Source organism: Rhipicephalus microplus, chromosome X, assembly GCF_043290135.1.
Source record: "Rhipicephalus microplus isolate Deutch F79 chromosome X, USDA_Rmic, whole genome shotgun sequence".
In the NCBI taxonomy this organism is placed as follows: domain Eukaryota; kingdom Metazoa; phylum Arthropoda; class Arachnida; order Ixodida; family Ixodidae; genus Rhipicephalus; species Rhipicephalus microplus.
This window is the reverse complement of record NC_134710.1, coordinates 402481659-402504372: the sequence shown is the minus strand read 5'-3', so window position 1 is coordinate 402504372 and position 22714 is coordinate 402481659. Positions and strand designations below refer to the sequence as shown.

Genomic DNA, 22714 nt, shown 5'->3' with positions numbered 1-22714 from the left:
GTGTCATCATTACATTGGTATTGTACATTACTTTGCCTGAAACAACTGCACATGACCTCATCACTTCCTCTCTGAGAAACTTCATTGAACTATTGTTACAGAGTCCAAAGAAGACCTAGCCCGGAAGCTGTTCAGAAGGCGTATCCGATTCCCAGAGCACGTCTTTGACGACGTCCTTAAAGCTGCGCCTTCTCGGGTAACTAAATTTTGTTTTCTTTCTGGCAACTCTGATGAAATGTATTGTACCTCGTTTTAGACTCGTAAGTTGACCTAAAAAAACTCGATCATCATGTTAGGTCTATTAGAAAGGTTCTTCAAAGCTTCTTGCATAGCTATTGCGGCCATGATGGTATGCCGTGAAATACCTGTGCACTGCCTCACGATCACATGCACTAAAAGTAAGCCGTGTCTTGTAAGGAGGAAAGAGAACAAAAGTGCTTGAGGGCATGACGCACAATGAAAAAGCGTACCTTCTTGCATTCTTGTCAACCTCAGTTCTCTCCATTGCTTTCGGCTTGAGGGCATGACGCACAATAAAAAAGCGTACCTTCTTGCACCCTTGTCAACCTCAGTTCTCTTCATTGCTTTCGGCATGCTCGCTTGCTCAGTTTTCTGAACTGATGTTCGTTCAAGTAGTATTCTAATGATATTCAATCAGAAGGAAATGAGGTATTTAAGTGAATATGTTATAAAATATTTCGTATATCAAAAATCCAAGGATTTCACAAGTGCTCAATACATTCAATAATTCATTATAGGTGGCTTGGACTACATCACAACATATGTTGTATATGTGTTAATAGAATCGAAATAATTTCGAGCAAGCACATTTTCATAGTAAAGAATGTGGGCATGTCGAGGCAGTACTCTTCAGCCACGCAGAGTTGTCATGCAGTCTGATTTTGCAGGGAGAGTTCAGCCAAAAAGAAAAAAAGAAAAGAAAGGAGGCTGCCAAACGAAAGGAGACGGTGGCCTTGTCCGAATTGCCTGCAGCGGAAGGTGAAGAAAGAAACAACAAGGTGGCGAGGCTTGAGCAAGAAATTGTATCGTTGAGAAGGAAACTTGCTGACGAAAAAAAAACGGAACCGGGAGTTACAAGAGGTCGTGGTCAAAGGGATGGGTAAGCATTTGTGCAGGGTTTGTATAGGAAATTGGAACACCTTGCAAACCCTTGAATTTGAAAGTTTCATTCTGAAGGCTCCTAAAGGTGATGAAAACACTTGAATTTGGGACCAGTGCAGACCGGCCCACAGTGCAATCCGTTATCTGTTGTAGGTTAGCATTATTACAGCAAGCTTCGATCCCCCTTCAGAATTAATACATCTGTGCGAGTTTAGTTGTATTCTGTTTGTTTATGCTTTCTACTATCGTTAATTTCATTCCTCATTCGTCATGTCATCATGTCTTGCTTTTACTCTCTCTACTTATCTCCTTACGAAACTTATGCCTGTTGCATTTATGCTTCTTTTGCCTGCCGGCCTAGGTTGATCACCCTTCCATTTGTATTCCCTCTCTCTTCCCTGTCTTAACGAGTGGTGCATGTGGTTAGTACAATGTACGAGTGGTGGTTGCTTATCCTTCCTAACAATGCTCCCACAAGAACACTACTTTTTATTTGCATGACAGGTTACACTGACAGTTAACTTTCTTGGTAGCCCTTTTCTCATAATCACTGCATTTGTTCTCCCTGTCTTTAGATTTCATTTGCATGTCATGTATTTTGTGACTCTACCTGACCTGTGTTGCCTGGAGCACATGTGTGAGAATGAATGTTCAGTACTCCTAAACAGACTTCACCAGAGCAGGCATGGGTTAGCTGCAAAAGCGGTGCGGTAGATTTTGGTTGTCTATTACAATTTCGGATTTGAAGGGTTGTAACACCCCTTTATTGATTGTAGAAACTTCCCTATTTACGAAAGTAATTTGGGCTTTGTGTTAAACTCTATAAGTGTAGCAAATTTAGTGATAATTTGAAAGGTTGTAGAAAAAATTTCTCGTTTGGGTACCGTAGGGGACAGGGTAATTAAAAGTATTTTTAAAAAATTATTTGTTTCTTTTTGCATTATTTGAAATATGGAGCCTTTTCTGAACTATATTCGGTCATTTGTCTTAGCGCAATTTTTTTCATTCTAAATATGACAATATTTCACAACTTCAGTGGAGGCCTGCCATGCCCGCAATCTTACGTAGCGAGGGATTCCTTGCAGTTCAAACATTACGGCTATATGGAGAAGTTACAGTTAGCAAGCCAGAGTGCATTTGGCACATTGAGAAAAAAAAATGGGTGCGGAACTGCGAAAACGCAAGAAAACAAAGGCATCAAGCTTTCTGTCGGGAAATACATATCTAGTTGGAGACTTCTTAGTGGTGTCATCATTGGAAAGCACCAAAACTATTGTCGTTAAGTCATTAAAAGAAATAGAGCCAGTTTAGAGGACATGCGAAAAGCTGTCTCGTTCACATATTTTTCCATGGCTTCAAAATATCAATCACTGACACGGCCTTATCGAACGATGCAGAAACTTAGTGTTAATTCAACAAAGCGCAGTTGAATGGTGAACCATTGGTTGATAAAGAACACCTTCCAGCATCTGTATTGAGGCTGTTAAGCCAAATTATTTGGAACTAGCTCATCCAGAATACTTGCTCAACGCCTCTATGGGAAAACTCAAAACCATAATGATTCAGTGGATTGTCGTGTGAGAGTGGACTCCAAAAAACGTTTTCCTCGGGCATCAAACACTGTAAATATGCACCCTTGAGTCTGTACGTGTTCACTTTTAATGATGGCAATATAGCCCGTGTCAATGTGTTGAACTACTCTAGAATTTCACCAGGGCAGTGCACAACGTAGGACCCACGCACCCTTGAACTGCATTGACAGTACTGTGCTGACAACACGACTGCATACCAGGTGACAAGTAAAGGTAGCCAGCCAAGACGTTTCAGCACAAAAAGAAAAAAAATTATATTGGTGATGTGTATCTGACTTATGCCTATTGAACGGGTCCGTCAATTTGCTGTTACTCGTTGTATACTCTTGAAATAATGTAGATTTCCAACTTTCTATGCGATTACCTCATAACATGCTTTTTTCGTACTTAAGTTCCTTTTTCGCAACAACCACCGTATCTAGAATCCTAGATTTCGGCTAGTATTTAGGTAACGTAAAAGGGAATATGCTGAAGCACAATAATTGTTGTATGAGAAAGTGCTCTTGTGCAATGTGACATCTAATAGCTATTGTGTGATAGCGAGGCACCTGGAGTAAAAGTTTACCAAAAGTTAGCATTACAATTTTCAGTGATAAATTTGCTTTAGTAAAAATAAGAATGGCTCATTAATACAATAATAAAATAATTACTGCAGCTCTTACGGTTATGGAGAAAAAAGTACATAAACTTCACCTCGACTACATGGCAAATACAGGGCTTACTCTGTTCCCTTAAGTCCCTGAGAAACGTTTGACAGGGCCATGAAGTTCCATAAATATCCTTCAATTTTCTCCTTTCAAACCTTTATGAACCCTGTGTATGTGCAGGAATGATGTTATCCTACTTATGTTTATGAAATATTTATGCAGAAAAATTGCTGGAGAAATCGTGCTGCTGCAGCCATCGGGCGGCCAGTCTGATTCAAGAGGTATGTGCACTTTCAGTAATTCTGAAATCGCATTCAAGATCATTGAAAAGTGTGCTTTTCGCATGTGTTGAGACGAAAGGATGAAGCATTCATTGCCTGAAAAAGTTACTTACCAGGGCCTCGAAAAAATTGGGTGTTCTAACAGACTTTTCTTAAAGGGCCAGTCAACAGGCGCAGACTTTTTTTTACAACCCCCCAAACAATCTCGGTAATTCGTGGAGTAGACCGCAGTGATCCCGTTTTCTGAGTATTACAGAGCGGCGTGCCGCGCACAGCCTTCATTTCGAAAAACAATTCCCCCCCTCTATTCCTATGCTTGACCAATCTCCTTGCACACACAGTAACGATAACTCGGCTATCAGCGATGTGATGCAGCATGCAGCTCGTTAATTGGTCTAAATCAGGTCTCAACAAACAGTAGTGAAATCAACGACAGTTCCTGTTCCCACCCACAGCATAGACAGAGATATTTAATCATATGAGTTGCAAAACTGCCCTTAGGCTCCGTGCAACGTAACCGGGACACTTCACTGACCCAGTTTTTGAGAGTAAGCAAATCGTCGCGCCACCTTTTGACAGGCACACCCACATTAAGCGCATTATTTGTGTTTTGTGTTGCTGCTCCCAGATGTCATGTCCGGGTTTCGGAACGCAGTTTTGCTGCAAATAGTTGTCGGCTGCAAATCGAGTGACTGGGCTAGCTGCGGAGAAGTATCGGCCTGGGTAAGCGGGAAAGAACCAGGTGTCGCAGCAATTGGAAGTGCATTGGGACTGATCCAGTTAGCTGATGACGTAAATCGCTGACGGGTTGTCGCAATGCCGAAGTGGGCGGAGTTACGACAGACCACGCCTTCCGCTTCCTCTGAAGGAGACGGGTGGCGAGACTGCACGAAAATTTTAAACCAGCTGAACGCGATGTTCTAGCCCCTGTAACTTCCTTAATACAGCACTTATTCACAAAATTCCTGCTTCCTTAATACAGCACTTATTCACAAAATTCTTGCGGCAGCATGTTCACGAAGTAAAAGCAAACATATTTCTCTTTACAACTTTTGGACCTTGGGGTTGTTCACTAGCCCTATAAAGCGAGCTTTCACACCCACTGATTTTCATTTTATTGCACGTAAAGCTGCAGTGGATGTGCCAAAGGAATTGCATACTAGTTCTGCAGGACAGGTGTACTGTGTATCTCATAGTGAAGCAACTTGGCCCATTGACATTAAATTGGCCTAAATCGAAACAACTGATACTCTTGCACCACAACTTTGGGTTACTTGCTATGCTTCTCATGGGCATTATCACCTACTTGGTGGTCGTGTGCTGGTGAGGCCACGTATGGAGAGTCGGTCGCTGCTTTGTGTGCTAACGTGGCCAGCTCTATTTACAAACCACTTTCGGTTCCGCCCCTCTACATGCTGTTTGACTGAAACTGCAGATGGGTGCAGTAAAATTGTCTTCAACAATAACAGCCCGATTAACAGACTGCAAGGAACATTTCCAGACTGATAATTGGGTGGATAGCTGCTCATTGTAACAAAATCAAATGAACAATTAAATTTTTATGTCAGTACCTCTTTTAAGCTTGCAAGGCCTCATTACAGGAAATGGATTCAAATCTTGAAGCCATGAGCTTGAGAGGGCCTTTAGATGACCAGTTTCATCTTGAAGAGGTGCGACAGATGGTGACACACAGTCTTCAAGATCAGGTATGCATCACTGGCTTTTCAAAAGTGAACTTATGCTGGGGCAAATATGCCCACAGAGCTCATACGTTTACTTTTGTCTGATTTCATGGGACTGTGGCATGATATGCACTGACATTTATAAATGACTGTCTCTCTGCCACAGTGATAATATGCCATCACTGCAAGCACTGGCACATTCAGTGTTAGTTGCACATTAAAACCTCTGCAAGAATATGGTCCTTCAAACAGGCATTGTGGCGCAAGTGTTGTATTTAACCAAGTATGTGCATGAGAATAGTGTTGGCTCATCCAACTCTTGCACATAGCAAAGTTGCTGTATTCATGAGTTTGCATAGAGAAAGAAACAAACATAGCCCGTTCTAAAGAACTTGCTCTTGAGCGAATTCTTGCCTGAATTTGCTGAACATATGTATTACTGCGTTTACACCAATCTAAGCCGGCCCTGATTTTAAGTCTACCCGCTAAAGTCCGAAGCCTAGGAAAAAAAAATTACTTCGAATGTAGGCAGAATGAAACGGTGAAGATGGCATTCACAAAAGGAAAACATTGATTGAACCTGAAGAAGAAAGAAAGCAGTTGGTTCATGATGCTAAGAACTCAAGAAACATAAGCCGCTAGTCCTGTTGTATCCAAAATCAAGATGGGAGCCAACAGATGGTAACAGGTAGTGGGGTAATGGGGGTGAACAGTACATGTGCTTCAGACAGGCTGGCACGGTTTGATAGGAGGACCTATCTGTGTCAAAGGCACTTTGTCATTCTTGGCGTGTTAGTTTCAAGGAGATTAGTAGTGAGGTCATCTTTTCTTGGTGGCGTATGTCCCTTTTGGTAATCTCAGTCTGAAAAGAAAAAAAATCTATAAAGTAGGAGTGCAGCCCTCGCTTTCTTTCAAGTTAGGTTGCGATGCACAAAGTGTTTTCCTGTCAGAGGTTGGGTGCAGGAAAGCGAAAAATGAAAGTGAAAGAAGAAAAGAAAAAGAAAGAAGAAAAGGGGGATGCAAAGTAGGAACAAGCGGTGGGCTACAAAGCAGCGGCCGCTACAGACACTACTGAAGAAAAGAGCATGAAATACTTCGAAACCAGCAGATGGGCACTGCGTCTAGCCACCACAAAGGGTTGCCGACGACAGCGGCGTGCGTTTATTCTCAAACACCTATAAATGGGAAGGACAGCAACGAAGCAGTTACTAAAAGGGGGAGAAGCAGGCGGCATACATATTGATACGTGTAATGACTGTGCGCTCTTAAAGCCGTTAGCAAGACCAGCTCTCGGTGAATAAATCTTCCCCGTAACAATATAAATGTCAACATGATGATGGTAAGCGATGCCGGATGGGGTCTAAGAGCACGTGTTTATTGGGAAAGGTCGTTAGCAAAATGGGCGGGGGGCAGAGAACTTTTTCTATTGTCAATGAGCTTGAGGATACAAGGTAGAACTGGTTTTAGAAACAGTAGGATTGGGCATGTTGGTATAACATGATAAAGAGTGCTTACCAGCGCAAATGACGGGGCAGGAGGGGACAGGAGAATAGACGAGACAGAGCGCTGACGCTCTGTCTCGTTTCTTCTCCTGTCCCCTTCCGCCCCGTCCTTTGCTCTGGTAAGCACTCTTTATCATGGTTTTAGAAGCGAGGAAAGAAAAAAGGAAGCAGTGATTTGAAGGTTCTTGAAAATAAAGTTTTTTGTAATGATATATGGATGCATGTATATCTGTACTTAAAATTAAAAATTAAAAGAGAATCAATGATAGCATGATATGTAGGCTTCCTTTTTTCTTTTCTTGCTTCTAAAACCAGTTATACCACGCGTCGGCAAGGTCATTATCAATCCAGAAAGTTCTCTTTAGCATTTTTTCCATCTGTGTACACCAAAGTCCCACTTTTCCCCCATGCCGCTTTTTTTCTTTCCTCCTCTTTTTTAACTCTTTATGGCTCATTTTCTTTTCATTCTCAATTCCCCTTTTCCTTAGCCAACGTGAGGCCGAATTCTTAGGGCGTTTCCCCTGAGCGGGCTACCTGTAGGGACACCTGCCCCCCCCCCCCCCCCCCCTATTTTGCAAAGGACCTTTTCCATTAAACACGTGCTCTTCAGACTCCATTCGGCATCGCTTACTGTCATCATCTTGACATTTAAATGTATGCCGCCTGCTTGTCCCCCTTTTAGTAACTGCTTCGTTGCTGTCTTTCCCATTTATAAGTGTTTGAGAATAGGCGTACGCCGCTGTCGTCGGCAACCTTTTGCAGCGGCTAGACGCGGCACCCATCTTCTGGTTCCGAAGTATTTCATGCTCTTTCCTTTAGTCGTAGCGGCCGCCGCTTTGTAGCCCACCGCTCGCTCCTACTTTGCATCCCCCTTTTCTTCCTTTTTTTTCTTTTCTTTTTTCACTTTCTTTTTTTGCTTCCGGCCCCCACCTCTGACAGGCGAGCACTTGGTACATCGCAACCTAACTTGAAAGAAAGCGAGGGCTGCACTCTGCTGCTTTATAGATTTTTTTCTTTTCAGGCTGAGATTACCAACAGGGTCATATGCTACCACCAAAAGATGACGTCACTACTAACCCCCTTAAAACTAACATGCCAAGGATGACAAAGTGCCTTTGACAAAGATAGGTTCTCCTATCAAAACGTCAGCCAGCCTGTTTGAGGCACTTGTGTATGTGTGTACGTGTGTATGTATGTGTGTCACGTGTGTACATAAGCCGGGTGTTGATTACTAGCAGCTATGTTACCGTCTAGGTACTGCTAGTTGTTCACCACTTTTCTCAATTAAAAATGCCACGTTTTCGAAAATCCTCATATTTAAGCCGACCGTGGAGTTTATAGCAAAAAAATTCGAAAAAAAGACTTTGTCGAGATTTCCATGAATATGGTGATTTTGTTGCAAAGCTATAAACCTAGGAGAGGTTGAGGGAACAGTCTTTTTCAACAGGAAAAGGCAGAGCTGTTCCAGTGCACCGCTGTACGTATCTCTCCTCTGCCCTTTTCATGTTTCTAGCTCTTTGCCAGAATTATTATTTTTAGCTTACCCCATACTTTGCTTTCAGTCATTTTTGATCGATGTGTGGGTTTTAGTTGGTTAGGTGTTTGTTAACCGAGTTCAGTTTCTGACCAATTTTCTGGACCTTGCAGGGTCTGTGAAATATCAAACAGTCCTGAAAAATAGTTAATACATGAAAATTAAGTTATTTAGATTAGAATAGCCTAAAAAGACCCCTAATGACACCAGGCTTCATGCTGTGCTTCGGGACAAGCAGAATTGGATTTATTTGGGCTACGGTAATGTCAGCGCATTGGCAATTGCTGCCGCTGACCGTTGTGAGCAACCCAGTTGGCAGTTCCATCCCACCAAGCAAACGAAACTTGATGCAGGCCGCAAAGAGGTGCTCGCAATGTCTTGTCTGTTTTGTGAGATTTAGCGACGCAGTCAGGGTTCTTGACCAGCACTGTCATTGCATACTGTGTAAGCCTTCACTATTTCACCTCCATCGAACTACTATTGCCGTGGCCGCGATTGAACCAGCATGTTTCAGAATATTCACGTTAACTACATTCCTACTGAGCTGCTGCATTAGCTGAGAACACGTGACCCACACAACGGCTCAAAAACTTGAAAAATCTCCAAAATGACCACATGTCAAAGACAACCAGAAAAACTATTACTCTCCTTTCTTGATGTGAAAAATAATCCTTCAAAAAAGAAAAACCTATGGGTGTAGTTTCTTTTCCTATGCAGTTTTGCTTGCCAAGGAAGATAGGACACTGCCTCGAAAATCGGAAGATGTGCACATTTTCAGTTTGGAGGCAATGCAACTTTTCATTGGAAGTGAACAAACTTGACCAAGCCAATAAAAATCTAACATGGTGGCTTTCAAAATCGAGCGGCACTTTAAAACGAGCTATTTTGTCCAAAAAATTAAACTTTAGGGTAAAATTTGTTTGAAAAATTAGACGCAAAAATGTTTTGTGCTATGGTAATATTGACAACACATTTAATGAAGTCCAAAATATCGAACAAGTCTGAAAAATCTATTGGCGTTACGGATCTGTATGTGTGAAGTATTTTACACTTTCAAAACTCTGAATATTGAAAAGGACTTTGTTTTTATAAGTTCGTGTATTTGTATTGCACTATGTTAAATCGCTATCATCTCCAATATTCACTGCAATAAAGACGCCTCCTGCTGTTAAACAAGTGCTGCCACTAGCAGCAGTGGCGGCAGCAGCTCCAGCAGCGGCGGCGGCACTACCAACACCACTTCCAGCAGTGCCGGCAGCAGCTGTAATGCCACCACCGCAAGCTTCAACTCTGGTGGCACAACCTACAGCCATGCCGCTTGTAGCAGGGCCGCCAGCAGCTGTAATGCCACCACCACAAGCTTCAACTCTGGTGGCACAACCTACAGCCATGCCGCTTGTAGCAGGGCCGCCAGCAGCTGTAATGCCACCACCGCAAGATCCAACTCTGGTGGCACAACCTGAAGCCATGCTGCTGGTAGCAGAGCCACCAGTGACTGCTGCGCATCAGTGCGTACTTGAAACAGAGGCTACTGAGGTAAGGTTCTCGGTCATATCTTTATAGATGGCTAGTATTGAGTTCACACAACATAACCACTTATCAAGCATGACTGCCTGTAATCTTTGTTTCCTGTTAGTCCTTGCATACAACTCTGCAAACATAAATGCCACGTATGTGCAGGTGCATGAGACATAACTGCTGCCAACTAGGGTGGGAGGGGGAACCGTTTTAAAGCTTGAATAACCAAGTGTCAAAAAAAAAAGTCATTCACCACAAAAAGCACCTTTATTTGAGGTTTGGGCGTAACGCCCATGTATGAAACTGATAAGAGTGAAGATGACTAGGAAAGACATTTTTGTACATCGCAATGAAGTACCAACTATATCCTATATTGACACCCTTGTTCAACATTTATTGGCCCACTGACCGGAAAAATGTGTCACTGCACTCACGTGCTTCTGGCACACATACTTATGCACTACCAAGTCTGCCAGTATTTCAGCCTGTGTTTGGCCATCTGGTGGACGACAGCTGACCTAAATCTAAGATTGTTCGGAAGTTTGTCAATTTGAAAACGCGATCATTTGTCAAGTACTCAAACTTGCATAGGTGGACATTATGATGATGATGTGCTGTCCACTCCGCAACCATCATGTCCACCTACAGTGGAAGTTGTAACAGTCTCTACAGGGATGGCCAAACACTGGCTGAAATAAAGACCGACTTGTGCAAAGCGTGCGTGTGTAAAAATATAGATGGACAAGATTTTTTGGCCACTGAGCTGAAAAAGGGGCTTTTTTGTGAATACTTTTTTTCAGACTCGGTTATTTCGGCTCTTTTGCAGTGCCCGCTAAGTTCAAAGGGTCAGCCACACTATTGTAAGCGTCGCTGGCTGCTTGTCATGCCATGAAAGATCACATTATATCAGGCAGCCGCAGTCCAAAAAAATTGAATGGCACACGGTTGAGCATCCGAATTTTTGTTGTGAGTTTACATATGTAAAGGGCGAAGGTGGGGGTCAAAAGTTTCCAGGTCGCTATCTCATGTATTCCTATGGGAGCGTGGCCTCGGAACTTTTGACCCCCCTGTACTTCAATAAGATGAGTGACAGTGCCACAAAAATGTCCAAATAAATGACAAGTGACTTTTATCTCATAAAATGTTGCAAGTAGCGTGAAGTTTATTAGCAAGCAAGTTAGTGAATGAGTTTCTGTAACCAGTGAGCTGGTCAAGGGGAAAACGACCATTACACCACATGCTGCATAGGCGTTCACGTGTTATCATTCCAGTGTCTAACACATGTTAGTACTACAGCAAAATGATATTGCGTTCTAATGACATGTCCACAACTGAGAAAGAACTTTGTCATGTTTCCCTGCTGACACTGTGTGCACAAACTTCCAATGTACGTGGCATGTAGTAAAACTTGTTTTGTATTCATGACCGCCAGCAGTGTCTTGCCATCACTGATTAAAATTATGTTATACAGTCGAATTCCGCTACAACAAACGGCGCTCCACTGAAATTTCTGCTGCACCGAAAAATTCACAATTCCCTGTCAGCAGTCAATAGGAGTCAATGCATAAATATTGTCGCCATAACAAACACTTTTTCTTCGATCGTCCCGCTTCAACGAAGTTCACGATGCAATTCCAGGCTCTGGCACCTACTTTTATGCAGTAAACCCAATTTTTAACATTTCGATGCATTTTCAGAGCCTGAAAATGCGTTAACAAAGTCTAGAACACGCGTTGGCACCGCTAGAAACCGCCGTTATACTGCCGCTGTTCAGCAAGCATATGGCACCGCCATTGCTCGATAGCGATGGCAATAACACTGCCCTGCTTTTGCCACTGGCTTGCTTCTGGCGGCAGACGATCCGAAGCTGAATCTCAGTCGCTCAGTTCATGGTTCCTGCCGTGCAGCTGCTCAGTGCAACTGTGGAACGATGCTTTTTGCAATTTTGAAGCTTAATATATTCGCGCTTAGCCAGGGTGGTAACTAATCAGAGTGGCTGTTCGTCTGCATTATCAACAAAATCTGCTAACCGCGGGTGATGGATGATAAGACTGGCATAGAACAATGCAAAAGTCATCGCTCCACGATACCTTGCCTCCATCTCGGCGTTCTCAGATACCGTATTTACTCGATTCTACCGCGCCCTCGATTGTAATGCGCACCCGATTTCCACCGCGGAAAAAAAAAAAAAAACGTAAGACATTGATTGCAACGCGCACCCATTTTTCTCGCTGGCCCGCACGATCACACCACTCGAAAAAACGACTCTTTTCGGGAGCGTCTTCCATTTAAATATGAGGTACGGGCGAAGCTTGAGCCCATCTGACGTGTAACAGAGCATTGTCGTCACTGTAGTTTTACCGTGGACCAATGTCAGCTCGCGAACTTGCTTCGCCCCCTTCTTCTTGACGGTTGTGGTGCCAGGCATGTCGAAGTAAGAAGGCGTCTGATCGGCATTCCCGATTTGTCCAAGCAGGTAGCCGTTGTTGCGCCGCAAGTTTAGGACGAACCTCTGAAAACTGTGAAGCTTTTCATCGTACTCCTCCGCAAATCTTTTCGCATATGTATGTTCCCCTTCGGAGGGAAAAGCCTTTCCTTTTTATAAAGTTAGTTAGCCAGCACCTGGTCGCTTTAAACTGGCTCCGCGTTAGACCTTTTTCTAAGACTAATTGCATAGCCCGCACTTGGAGCAGTTCTGTCGTCACAGGCCACTGTGCCGCTCGCTGCTCAAGCACATACTCGCCGAGCAGCTCTTTAATTTGCGGAAACCGACCCTGCTGTGGTCAACTGAAGCCTTTGCGTGAAGCTTTGCTGTCGACAATCTTCTGCTTTTGTTTCCGCCGGTCCCGCACGCACGTTTCGGGAACTCCGAATGACCGCGATGCGCTCCGATTTCCGTCCGTTTCTGCACACGCGATGACTTTTCTTTTAAAAGCGGCATCGTGGTGCGCTCGAGTTTTTGGAGTCAGCCCTTCCACGCCGTCGATGCTAATGCACTACTAGATGACGAACTCCTCAGCACACGTACGAAGTGCCGCACAGGGGAAACACAGGCAGAAATGGCCGACGAGACATGCCGACGCACGTAGGGGGCGGCCATTTTGGATTTGCCGATGGCAATAGATTGACCGTAATTTTTTTGTTCATACTCAATTCTAATGCGCGTGCGATTTATGAACTCGCTTAACCGAATAAAAGGTGCGCGTTAGATTCGAGTAATTACGGCACTTTTGACAGCGGACAGCTGCTGGTGTTGACGTGTTAATGCAACTGTTTGGTTCGTTCACCAAGGCGGTTTTAGGCGTTGTTTCAGCTTGCTTTTCACCATGGCATCGCTATGCATGGGTGTTAATCGCGTCGCGATGTTGCTGGGAAAGAATAGGAAGTTGCGGCCATTTTTTGAATTTTGAGAATGAACGTTTCTTAGTTTTGCTAGCTCAGATCAGCTATATTTTGTTCGATTTCACTAAAACAAAATTTTCGCTTCAACGAAATTTTTTCCGCGCCCCATCAGTTTTGTTGTAGCGGGGTTCGACGGTAGATGTCAGAACAAAAAAAGGCAAGGCACATCAGCCATTCTCTGCCGATTATGACTTCTAACAGGAATGAGACCCACTAAATGTCTGGCGGGGGCAAAACCCTGTTCTGAATGACCGTGCAGAGAGCAGTATAATCAAAAGCAAGCACAGGGCTCCAGTTTGGGGGGGATGGGGTCGTCGCAGTGCCCCCATCCTTATTAAGTATCTGTATGGGACAGATATTTAGTAGGCGCTCTTGAGGACACTTGCCATGGCAATTGAAATTCCAGTTGGCATCAGTGTTGATGAGTTCATCTGCACGGTGTGATTTTCGAGTCTAGTAAACAAATGCAGGAGGATATTCTAGAAAAAGCGTGGCTCTTTCATATCGGACTGAGGTGGCTGCTGTAGAGAATGTATAACGTACAGCAACAATGTGGCCCTGAAAAGGCCCGTTTTTTATGCGCACATCGCTAGAAGTTCAGCTTGATGATATCAGTTGAAATACTGATCTAAGACTTGTGAAGAATGCTGGTGCATCAGAGGTGGCAAAATCCAAACTTATTTTCAAAGTGTGAACCCCCCCCCCCCCAACGTTTAGTCTCGAAGACCTGCTTCCCCTCTTTCTGTTCAGGGTATAAAGGTTGCCTCTGGCCTGTTATAGGCATGTGTTACTGAACTGCTCAGAAATTATGACATTTTATTCACTGCACAGTTTTGGGATGAGCAATTTCCAGGTTTTCATACATGTCAGATCTAATTTCCTACTTCTGTATCAAAAATATTTTTGGCAAGAAGCTCGGTTTTTTCAACGAACATTGAAATGATCTTGCACAACTAGTGTTGCTTGCAGAATTCTCAGCATTAGGACACTGTTCATTTGTTTATGCAGAGAAACCTGGGCCATGGTATAACCATACCAGAAGAAAGGTGGAAACATCTGATGGCCCAGCCCAAGGATTCCCTTTTTGTAAGGGAAGCTGCAAAGGCGATATGGGGTGTCCACAACCTGTACAACAGAAGTATAACGGGCACCCCATGTCGCCGTTTCCTTCACAAGGAGGGCGGTCCTCCGAGCGTGGAGAAGCGGGCACTGACCCCAAGGAAGTTGGATGTCCTAAGGAGTAAGCCTGTTTTTGTTGTTGTTTTTTGTTGTAAAATCTGTTAGCCGTGTGTAATTCACAATGTCATTAAATCACCATAGAAAAATGTGTTATTTTTGAATTGATATAGTATTTTGCAATTTTATTGTACAGTTCAGCGTGACCTTTATGAGCTGTAATTTCAGCGGCATACCAACAACACAGCTCACTCCAAACATGTGTAGCGAAGCCTCCGAACTATGAAATGGGTCGAACTCTTGAGTACCTTCTAGTGGGGCTACCCAACGAGGACGCCGCTCGCACTGAAAGCCCGTGCTTGGCCGTTACTGTCGCCATTGTGCTTGCTCGCTGTGGACCAGCTATTAAACGCCTTAACATTTTGGTGGAGAGTGCTGTGCCCTTCAAACATCTTCGGTTCACATTCGATGCCCTTGGAGCTTAGATCCCGTACCGTGCCTTCAACCATGCAACAAGACGCCGCCCAGCAAACGCTTCCTCCTGCGCCGACGCCATGTTCCGGTGTCCCCCGCATCCGCGACCCACCTGTCTTCACCGGCGCGGATGGCACCGACGTCGAGGACTGGCTCGTCATGTACGAACGCGTCAGCGTCCCCAATCATTGGGACGAGGCAGGTAAACTCGGCAACCTGGTTTTCTACCTCGCGGGTGTGGCCGGCATGTGGTATAACAACCACGCGTCTGATTTCGCAACCTGGCCTGATTTTAAGACCGCTATCACCAACGTTTTTGGCCGCCCTGCCGTTCGTAAGCTGCAAGCCGAGCAGCGCTTACGCGAACGCGCTCAGCAGGCCGGTGAATCATTCACCAGCTACATTGAAGACGTCTTGGACCTATGCAAGAAATGCAACGACAGCATGTCCGAATCAGAGAAGATCCGGAACGTCATGAAGGGCATTGCCGATGATGCCTTCACGATGCTGCTGGCCAAAAACCCAGGCACAGTAGCTGAGGTCATCACGCTGTGCCAGAGCTACGAGGAGCTCCGCCGGCAGCGTTCGATGACCCGTCGCTCCACACCACGAGATGCAGGGCTTGCAGGCTTGGAGGCGAGCTGTGACCAGGTGGCACTGCTGGCAGACCTCAAGTCCTTCATACGTGAGGAAATCGCACGGCAGTTCTCTCTCCTGCCCTTCGCCCACCCACCGGCTGCTCAACAATCGGCCACTACCATTTCCCCCCCCATCCGCCGAGCGATTGAGCAGGAAATAGCGGAGGTTATGCCTGCGTACCACCCACAACAGCTTCCGGCTCCTGTACCCCCAAGTTACGCCCAAGTGGTCGCCAGGCCGCCTCCAGTCGTTCAAGCGCCCGCCCCACTGACTTACGCCGAAGCTGCCGCACGACCTCCATCCTTTGCAGCGGGTATGCCGGCTACGTATGTTGACGTGACCTCTCAGACTCAGCTCCAGCACCCCCTGCCGCCTTTCCAGCCACCGTTCCGTCCATCGGCTCTTGCGTCATGGACAAGACCTACCCCGGCGAACCGATGGCGCACATCCGACAACCGGCCCATTTGCTTTGCCTGCGGTTACGCCGGCCACGTAGCACGTTATTGCATTCGCGTACAGACGCCCCATATCTCGTCGCCTGTTTCTGGCCAGATTAGGCGTACCTATCACGAGGAAACGCCGTCTATGCCACCGCCAACTCGCCTAGCTTCATCTTCTCGTAGGTCACCGTCTCCACGACGTCGTTCCCCGTCCCCCATGCGACCAAGTTCAGCTGCTCACGAGCGGGAAAACTAGTCGTCGCAGTCCCCGAGGCAAGGACTGCGATGCTATCGCATTGTGAAAGCCCTCAGAGCCGCCCATCTAATGTCATTGACGTGCTTGTGGACGGTGTTCACGCATCTGCTCTTATTGACACAGGAGCTGCAGTATCCGTTATGGACGAAAAATTTTGCCGCTTGCTTCGTAAAGTGACGACGCCAATTTCTGGATTGGCCCTTCGTACCGCCGGTTTGCATCGTATCCATCCTACAGCAGGGTGCACAGCTCGCGTTGTCGTTCAGGACGTTCTGTATGTCGCCCAATTCATCATCATTCCCGCATGCTCTCATGACGTCATCCTGGGGTGGGATTTTCTCTCCCGCAACGACGCCGTCATCCATTGTGCCGCCGCCGAAATTGAACTCTCCCCCTTCTCGCATTTGACGCCGGAAGACAGTTCTCCGAAAGTGAGCAAGATTCTCGTGAAAGACGATACCATAGTGCCTCCAAGCTCCACGATGGGTGTATCTGTCTACTGCGCTGGACTCTCCGACACAATTGCACTCGTTTCGCCATCCGACCGTGCTTGCCGAAGGAAAGGGTTGCTAGTACCTTTCGCGACCGTGCAAATCACCCAGGGCAACGCCTCTATTTTCGTGACCAACCCATCCCCGTACACTGTTACCTTGGTTCGAGGGGAATGTCTCGGCAGAGTGGAACCAGTGGATAACGCACAAGTCCTGGACGTACCTGATGACTCGCGTGGTCCCAATTTGCGTACCATCAGTGCTGTTTCCACTTCTGATTCGTCATCTCCTGATGTATTTGGCCATTGCATTGATGACAACCTCACGTCGGTACAGCGTTCCCAGCTTCTGAACCTGTTGCGAGAATATCGTTCTTCTTTCGATGTCGGGCGAAGTTCTCTCGGTCGTGCGTCCGCTGTTACGCATCGTATCGACACTGGTGCCCATCCACCGTTACGGCAACGTCCCTACCGCGTGTCGCCTGCTGAACGTCGGGAAATTAACGAGCAGGTTGATGATATGCTCAGACGCGACGTTATTCGGCCCTCGGACAGTCCATGGGCGTCTCCAGTTGTTCTTGTTGCGAAGAAAGATGGTTCTGCGCGGTTCTGTGTAGACTACAGACGGCTCAATAAAATCACTCGCAAGGATGTTTACCCACTGCCGCGCATCGATGACGCAATTGACAGCCTTCACGGAGCCGAATTTTTTTCTTCTCTCGATCTGCGCTCGGGGTACTGGCAAGTACCCATGGCTGAAGACGCTCGACCGAAGACTGCGTTCATCACACCCGACGGCTTGTACGAATTCAACGTCATGCCGTTTGGTCTATGTAATGCACCTGCGACCTTTGAGCGCATGATGGACACCGTTCTGCGCAACTTGAAATGGCACACGTGCTTGTGTTACCTCGATGACGTTGTGGTGTTCGCTCCAGATTTCTCTACGCACCTCCAACGTCTGAAAGAAGTTTTTGCACGTGTCAGCAATGCCGGCTTGCAACTAAATCTGAAGAAGTGCCGCTTTGCAGCACGGCAACTCACCATCCTTGGGTACGTCGTGTCCAAGGATGGCATTCTTCCTGACCCAGCCAAGCTTCGGGCCGTGGCCGAATTCCCCAAACCTGCGTCCGTCAAAGAACTGCGTAGTTTCGTGGGCCTGTGCTCGTACTTCCGACGCTTCATACGAAACTTTGCCACGATCATATCACCGCTGACGAAGCTCCTTGGAAGTAACGGGTCCCTCAATTCGTGGTCGTCTGAGTGCGACGACGCGTTCGCGAAGCTCCGCCATGTGTTGACGTCTCCTCCCATTCTACGCCACTACGACCCTACGGCCCCGACGGAGGTGCACACAGACGCCAGCGGTGTAGGCCTCGGCGCTGTCCTGGCGCAGCGCAAACCCGGATTCCCTGAATATGTCGTAGCATATGCAAGCCGTACGCTCACGAGAGCTGAGACAAACTACACCGTCACGGAGAAAGAGTGCCTGGCGATCGTCTGGGCTCTTACAAAGTTTCGACCGTATTTGTATGGTCGCCCATTCGATGTCGTCACCGACCATCATGCACTATGCTGGCTTTCATCATTGAAGGATCCCTCAGGCCGTCTCGCCCGTTGGGCTCTTCGTTTACAAGACTACGACATCCGCGTGCTGTACCGCAATGGACGCCGGCATGCTGATGCCGACGCCCTCTCGCGCTCCCCTCTGCCTGAAGGTGATGTGCTCTGCTCAGTATCCTCGGCTGCTGTTTCTGCCATTGACGTTGACATAATCGCTACCGAACAGCGAAAGGATAATTGGATCGGCTCGCTGATCGACTTGCTCTCTGATCCATCCGCAACGCCATCCACACGTGCATTGCGTCGTCAAGCTCGCCATTTCGCCATTCGTGACGGCCTTCTACACCGACGCAATTACGACGCCGACGGCCGGCAGTGGTTACTCGTGATACCCCGCAGTCTGCGGTCAGAGATATGTGAATCCTTCCATTCTGATCCGCAATGCGCGCACTCTGGGGTATTCAAAACCTACCATCGCATTCGACAACGCTACTTCTGGCGCGGGATGTACCGCTATGTGCAGCAGTTCGTTCGCTCTTGCCTCACTTGCCAACGCCGTAAACCGTCAGCTCACATGTCGCACGCCAGTCTACAACCGTTACCTTGCCCTGACCGTCCCTTTGGGCGCGTAGGTATCGATTTGTATGGACCACTTCCTCTGACATCGGCTGGTAACCGCTGGGCCATCGTTGCCGTTGACCATTTAACGCGATACGCCGAAACCGCCGCTCTCCCTGCGGCTGCTGCGCGCGATGTTGCGTCCTTCCTGCTGCATCGATTTATACTGCGCCACGGACTACCCCAAGAGCTTCTCAGCGATCGAGGCCGTGTCTTCTTGTCGGAAGTCGTCGAAGCCATTCTGACGGAGTGCCATTCTGTCCACCGCAAAACTACTGCTTACCACCCACAGACGAATGGCCTCACCGAACGCTTTAACCGCACCCTCGGCGACATGCTTTCTATGTACGTCGCTGCCAACCACACTAATTGGGATAATATACTGCCCTTCGTCACCTACGCCTACAACACCGCCCCTCAGAGCACGACTGGTTTTTCACCTTTCTACTTGCTGTACGGAAGGCACCCGTCGCACACCATGGACACGATACTCCCGTACACGCCGGATCCATCTGAGTGTACACCTATTTCCGAGACAGCCAGGCTTGCTGAAGAGTGTCGCGAGCTTGCCAAGACTTTTACGACGCACGAGCAAGAGCGGCAGAAGAGTATCCGTGATGCCAGCACCACTTCTGAGCCCACGTTCCTTCCTGGTGCGCTTGTATGGCTCTCGATTCCGACCTCTGCCGCTGGCCTCTCTTCCAAACTACGTCCCAAATACGAAGGCCCCTACCGTGTCATCGAGCGCACCTCACCCGTCAACTATCTGATCGAACCCGTTGAACAATCTTCGGACATGCGCCGCCGTGGGCGAGACATCGTCAACGTGGAGCGCCTGACGGCTTATTATGACCCGCTCATAATAACAAGCTGTTAGGTCGCCAGGCGGCTCCCTCTTCGACCCCGGGGTAATTGTAGCGAAGCCTCCGAACTATGAAATGGGTCGAACTCTTGAGTACCTTCTAGTGGGGCTACCCAACGAGGACGCCGCTCGCACTGAAAGCCCGTGCTTGGCCGTTACTGTCGCCATTGTGCTTGCTCGCTGTGGACCAGCTATTAAACGCCTTAACACATGTAACATGATGTGCGCTAATTTTCGTAAAAAAGTAGTATACCAGCAGGTAAATGTTGATGCAACGAATGTCGGTGGTCTGTGAAGAGCCATTTGGGATTTGAAATAGTGTTATGTATGGTTAAGTGCTTACGAACAAACTTCAGGGGAAGTTGACTACTTTTGAAGCAGTTTATGCAGTAGAAAGACTGAAATATTTTACATTCGATTAGGCATAGCCCTACAAACAACTTTAGGATAGCTGGTTAGAGATGACTAAATGAAAAATACTACAACCATTACGTGCAGCCAACAACGCCTTAACCTTTGATTGGCTTAACTGTTGATTGACTATTGCCACGTGGATGCATTGATTTTGGCACCAGCTATTCAGTCATTACCAGCTCATTTTAGTGCTGGCAGCCTGGTGAAATGCAGACATCACTTACCATGGCATTGAACATTGCATTTGATCGTGCAGCCAATCAGGGAAAAATCAAATGACACACTGTATGACATTCAAAACTATTGGTCATGGTTATGTATTATTTCAATAGAATGAATGGTGATGCCACTCAAAGGCACCAGCTGAACTAAACAAGTGTGTCCAAATTCTTTGCTGTGAATAAATTGGTGGCTACTGCATATGCTCTCAATCCAGCGTGAAGGTGGCATCCTAAGAAATCATATTTTTAGCATTTTTTTTGAAGTTTGTTAAGATTGTGATTTTGGAAATTGCAATTGTGTTCCTGCTATTTTGCACTGCTATGTCATCAGTGCTGATTGAGTATAGTGGTGTTGAAAGACACTTGAATAAGTAATTTATTATTACTATAGTCAACTTCTTTATTGGGTATATCATATGAGTTGTTCATGAATGCACAGACCTTTTGATTCTTCGAGTTTTCAAGGCTGTCATGAATTTGATTCTAGTGGCCAAAGATCACATCAAAAATTGCTTTTGTTGTAGAAAGTTTTTAATTTACGATATGCTGTTCACACTTTCCATTATGTCTTGAACAGGGGCATAAGCTGCAATATTTTGTGGGAAGGGGGGGGGGCGTGAGCCCACTATGCCACTGGTCTTGAATATATGCGCAATATTTGTCTCTTTGTGATGCCTTAATCATGCTCTTATTGAAACTGCACATGTAGCTGTGTGCAGTGTAATGACGTTTTCTCATATTCTGAATACGCTAGAAAAAGATTGGTGGTGATAGTAACTGCATTTCATTATTCAAAGAGTTAAATATTTTGGGGTATGATGTGATTAATTTTAAATCTTGCTAATTGTTCTCTTCCTTCTTGGTGCCATGCAGCTTCATTAGCATCTGCATGCTGCAGAAGCTGCATGCTGCTTAAGTCACAGTGTTTACAAGAGAGAGAAACAACTTTATCCCATCTTAAAGGAAAGGGGCTGTGACAGGATGAAGCAACTCTAACAGCTCGGGATAGCCTGCTGAAGTGTGGGCTTTTAGCTGAGCATGGCAGCCTTCCACTGCTGTTCGCCGAGCCTTCGTGCAAGATGCCATAACTGTAGAGAAACTGTAAATTTTAATGGCAGTAATTGTACGTGTGCACAGCACTAATTGTTACATTTATTGCTTTCACTTGCAATTCTTAAATTTTTAGTTAGTATCCGGTAAACATTTCTTTGTTTTGTAATGATATTTGATAACGTGTACACACCGTTCAAAGTAGTTGGGACTACCTAGTTATTTTCTATGCGATAGGCATGCTTTTACCTTACATAACAAGCCTTTATTATTTATTGTATGCAGATGCCTATGAAGAGCACCTCCGGGCGCACGCAAGCCTGGTGCCGGATGCGCAGCGACGCAGAAATTTCAATCGGCACCTTGCTGACCTCCTCAAAGTGCTGAAGTTCTAATCTACAAAAGCACGCATTTTGTAATTTTTATTGATTCATAAAATTTTTCATTTTTTAAGATTCCTGTTGCACTTTGATCCAACTCGTGAAATGATGGTGCTGGGTCACCTCATTTCAGTGCTGTGAACATTGAGAAATGGCAATAGACTTAGCTCGAAAGTGAATACTAAATATTAAAATTGCTGTGAGTGGTTTTCTTATTTGATAACTAATTTAAGTTTATATATACATATATATATATATATATACATATATATATATATATATATATATATCTTTGTATATAATTATAGGACACTGCATTAATATATTGCAATATTTGAATATGCAGTTAGGATATGACATCCAGCATGTTAATTCAGTATATTTAATACTTTTGTTTCATTGAAAACTATAGTTTTCTTCACCCATCATAATTGTCATTTTTCCTATTTCCTCTTAATTCGTCCAATATTCAGAAGTTTACACATGCACACATTTCCGTAACATGCACACATTTCAGTAATTCCTGCATCTTCAGTAATTCTCCGCATCTTTCCATAAGATGCGGAGGCCGCATCATACGTCTCTCCATAAGATGCGGAGCCCGCATCTTATGGAAAGACGTATCATGTGGAGTCCGTATCATACGTCTTTCCATATTCCAATAATTCCGTATCTGCAGTCTCCGCATCTTACGGAACGTTTCAGTAGGGACACATGCTGGTATTTTCACCATCGTGCTAACAAACCTGTACCACCATATAACTCGGCGCATTTCAATCTCACCAAGCGAGGCAAAGTTAAGATGTAACCAACACTTTGAAGAAGTCCTGCCAGCATTGTTTACCATTAAG

At 45.8% G+C, this 22714-nt stretch overlaps 1 protein-coding gene across 1 annotated transcript; it reads left to right on the top strand.

Annotated features, from left to right (window-relative positions):
* The first annotated feature begins 979 nt into the window (after positions 1-979).
* LOC142776467 (uncharacterized) lies at positions 980-21938 on the top strand. The gene is made up of 6 exons (XM_075880189.1): positions 980-1120; positions 3584-3642; positions 5244-5348; positions 9516-9896; positions 14289-14520; positions 21769-21938. The coding sequence occupies exons 1-6, from the start codon at positions 1117-1119 to the stop codon at positions 21876-21878; spliced, it is 891 nt and encodes a 296-aa protein (XP_075736304.1). The 5' UTR covers positions 980-1116; the 3' UTR covers positions 21879-21938.
* The last annotated feature ends 776 nt before the right edge of the window (positions 21939-22714 follow it).

What these genes read in the sequence shown, in the direction of transcription:
- LOC142776467 (XM_075880189.1), top strand. An exon ending in CGGCCAGTCTGATTCAAGAG is followed by an intron (nt 3,643 to 5,243) that starts GTATGTGCACTT and finishes GCCTCATTACAG; the next exon opens with GAAATGGATTCAAATCTTGA. An exon ending in CACACAGTCTTCAAGATCAG is followed by an intron (nt 5,349 to 9,515) that starts GTATGCATCACT and finishes ACTGCAATAAAG; the next exon opens with ACGCCTCCTGCTGTTAAACA.